This window comes from Loa loa (assembly GCF_000183805.2).
Source record: "Loa loa unplaced genomic scaffold supercont3.524, whole genome shotgun sequence".
Classification (NCBI taxonomy): Eukaryota; Metazoa; Nematoda; class Chromadorea; order Rhabditida; family Onchocercidae; genus Loa; species Loa loa.
Genome location: NW_018108704.1, coordinates 12,586 through 16,277, shown reverse-complemented (window position 1 = coordinate 16,277; position 3,692 = coordinate 12,586). Strand labels below are relative to the sequence as shown.

General features: G+C 24.1%; 1 protein-coding gene across 1 annotated transcript in view; it reads right to left on the bottom strand.

Moving 5' to 3' along the window:
- Nucleotides 1–245: 245 nt before the first annotated feature.
- LOAG_18782 (CBR-CRM-1 protein) overlaps nucleotides 246–3,692 on the bottom strand; it is a gene marked incomplete at its 3' end in the record, with an annotated part of 6,782 nt that continues 3,335 nt past the window's right edge. The window contains exons 5-10 of the mRNA XM_020451444.1: nucleotides 2,992–3,192; nucleotides 2,164–2,281; nucleotides 1,749–1,855; nucleotides 1,346–1,517; nucleotides 731–876; nucleotides 246–415 (exon numbers count right to left, since the gene is read on the bottom strand). Coding sequence (XP_020304771.1) covers nucleotides 246–415; nucleotides 731–876; nucleotides 1,346–1,517; nucleotides 1,749–1,855; nucleotides 2,164–2,281; nucleotides 2,992–3,192 — 914 coding nt within the window. The remainder of the gene's footprint in view (nucleotides 416–730; nucleotides 877–1,345; nucleotides 1,518–1,748; nucleotides 1,856–2,163; nucleotides 2,282–2,991; nucleotides 3,193–3,692) is intronic.

Genomic DNA, 3,692 nt, shown 5'->3' with positions numbered 1-3,692 from the left:
AAAAGAAAAGGAAAGAAAAATAAATTTTAACCAAATGCTTTAATTAAATTAACAATTACTAAAAAGAGTACAGAAATATACATTGGGATATATTTGTTATATGTAAATTAAACCTAAATAAAACAAAAATATCGATTTAAAGGAAATAAAAAAGTCTCCAAAATGTGAGATTTACAAAAAAAAAAAAAAACTCAATCTTTAATGGAAAAAAAAGCATGAAGAATTATTATTAATTAATTAATTAATTAACTAACATGTTTTTGTTCACAAAAACAATGCCGACAGCCATCATTCCACCATTCGCCACTGTCACGCTCATATAATTTACCCGTTTGTGTGCTAAATGAATAACATTTATCCCAGCCATCAGGCTCTTTTTGCAATGATAACAATTTGGCATCAATTCGACTCATTGCTGAAAAAAAAAAAATTATTTATTTACAATTTTTATATTTAATTAATTATTTAAAATTAATCACTTTTTAAAATTAGCATAAATTTATACAGATTTTGTTAATTTAATTATAAATTTTTGAATAAATTAAAATTTTTTTTTGTGCTAATATTAATTTGGTAATGAATTATATGTTATAGATTAAATGAATGATATTTTAATTTTGTTTATGAAGCGAAAAAAAAAAATCTTTTTTCGTATTTTTTTTTTTTTTGGAAAATGTAAAATTAATTTACTGTTCATTAGGAAAGAAAAAGAACAGGTATATGTGCATACCTCGACATTTACATACTGGACAACCATTATTGTTACTTTCAAAACCATATAAGCAATGTTTGTAACATTGATGAAGCGGTGGACATTTAGCGCATTTGCATACAGCACAACTTTTAGCATCACGTAAATATCCATGAGCACAAATTCTACAATTGTTAATTACTTCATCAGTAATGCAAATTTTTGGTTAAAATTATGATCAAGAAGGGAGAGAAAAGGAACCGAGTAAGTTATCTTTGTAACAATTACAATTAATTAATTAATTAGTTAATAATTACATGAAAGGATTTGTTTTCCTTCAAAAAGAAATGTTAATTTAATTTTTTATATAAATTTTTAATTTCCATTTCACTTTTAAACATTATTTATCATATCACTTGATATGATATCAAAAATTTTGCAAAAATTTCTTAAACTTTAATTATTCTCCGGAAGAGTTTTTGTTTTTTCTTTCTTGAATTCAAAAATTCAAATAAATTATATTACGAAAAAGTGGAAGAAAAATCCAAATAATTGCATACTTATTTCCTATGTTTTAAGTTTATTTAAAATTATAAATAAATTTGAATTTATGAAAAAATTAATTAAATTAATATAATTAAATGAATTATTAACTTATCACAGTTAACATCACTGAGTTCTCGACAATTGCTACTGATTATGTTTTGTACAGGTGCGCATTTGCATTGGAAACAACCATTTGAATCACGTAATAGACCATTTTCACATCGTAGTGGACAATGCTCTAATGATGGACAGATTGCTGGATTTACTATTACTGTTGGCTCTAAAAATATTCATCCTTTCTTTTTTTTTTCTCTGCAAATATAATTTTTAAAATTCAAAATTAAAAAAAGAAAAAATGATGAAAAATTGGGAATAAAATTTTTTATTTTCCATTTTAAAGCATAAAATTTATAAGTTATAGATTTAAAAATTAAACGAAAAAAAAAAGTAAGAATGAAAGAAAAAAATTTTTCACTGCTTTAAATAATTAATTAAAAAATAGTAAAATGACCATCACAAATAGGACAACATTGGCCTGGGATTTTTCTTGGATTATCACATTCCACTTGGCACATATGTTTTTGACAATAATGTACACCATCTGGGCCACACGAACAACTGAATTCAATTAATCAAAACTAAGTAAAATTGAATGATTAAAATTTGACATGTTGGAAAAAAAAATTTCACTTTTAGACCAAAAAAAAAATGTTAAAATTAGAAAAAATTAATAAATGATTGAATTACACTATATCTCGCTTCTGTTTCACAAATATAATCAATAATCAAAAAAAAAAAAAGTATTATTTTCTTTGTGAAATGAAATGTTAAATAAGATTTATATCAAACTGTTAACTGCTTCTCTTTTAATTTGTCTAAAATTTAAATTTAAATTTAAATTTTTTTTTTTAAAGAAAATAACTAACCTCGTACAATCATCTTTTTGCCATGTTTCATTTCGTTTATGCTTTTCACCATCTGCTTGACATCCAAGACATACTGGGCAACATTCATTTTCCGGTATAGCTACCCAAGTACAGTGTGCTAAAGGTTAAAATTAATTAAAAATATTAGAATATTTAAAATTTTTGGTGACCATTATGATACATTCTACACTTTTTTTCTTTTTTTCATTATATTATGGAAAAAAAAGGAAGTAAAAAATAAAAATATTCTCAATAAAATAAGATTGAATTAGAAATCAAATTGGAATTTGAATTATATAAATTGTAAAATTATTAATAACATTCATTTTTCACCAAAAATGCTACTTTAGTATTAATATATTAAACTTCATTTCTTTCTTTATTTATATTTTATTAATTTCATCCATTCATCCATCCTTCATAATACATTTATGATAATATAATACATTTATGATTATGATAATGTTATTAATGCTATTGATTATTAAGTGATACATATTTAATTGTTGCTTTAGATATAATCAGTTAATGATATTGATAAACGATAAGGTATTGATGATAAGTATGTTAGGTAAAGTTACTTACATTTCTTGCTTTTTCTATTATAGCAAAGTTCCTTTATAAATTATTTCAAAATTTACTGTTAAAACTTCTTTAATTTCGATTTTCTTTTTTTCGGAAAAAATCCATTTCAATTTCATCAAATTGAGAGGGCATAAATTTGGTTGATAAATTAATAATTAATATTAAAATATGAAAATAGAAAATTTTAATCTCCAATTTTGTTTTTAATTTTTAATTTATTCTATTTTATCAAGCAAAACTAACATGGAGGACTGGGACAGGTCATTTTACTGCATAATGCAATGCCACCTTTACATTTGCACTGCTCACAACTACTTGTATGCCATTGGTCACCGTCATCATACATTTCACCATTATATGGACATCGTTTACCATTTGCGCTTAGCATATCATCACCATCTTCACAGGTAAATTGATCACAACAACGTCCAGGTGTTCCATCACCTTTAAATTTCAACATTTCCTAATTTTATTCATAACCCAAATATATTCAAGTAAATTTAATTGATATCGTGGTTTTTTGTTTTTTTTTTAATTTTTGTTTCCCATCAGTTAAATAGCGAATTATAACAATATTTAAATTGCAAAATAAAGTACCAATATTTGTTTCAATTTAATTTCATCTCTTCCACATATTTTCCTCTTTAAAAACTGTTAAACTTTAAAATAAATTCAAGCGGTAATTAAAAATTCTGTCAAATTACCGAAATTAAATTTACATTCAAATAAAACTTCTACAATATCTATCAAACAAGATGATGAAATCCTGTTAGTAAAATTAAAGCAATGAAGAGGATATAAGCTAACAATGGTGAGAATATCACAAAGACATCTGAATAATCTATTTGTGGCTGTACAACGAACCACGTCAAGAGACAGTCATACCTTCATGATAACTCCAGTGGAGCTTATCAAAGTTCCTCCTCTAATCTTAGGTATATATA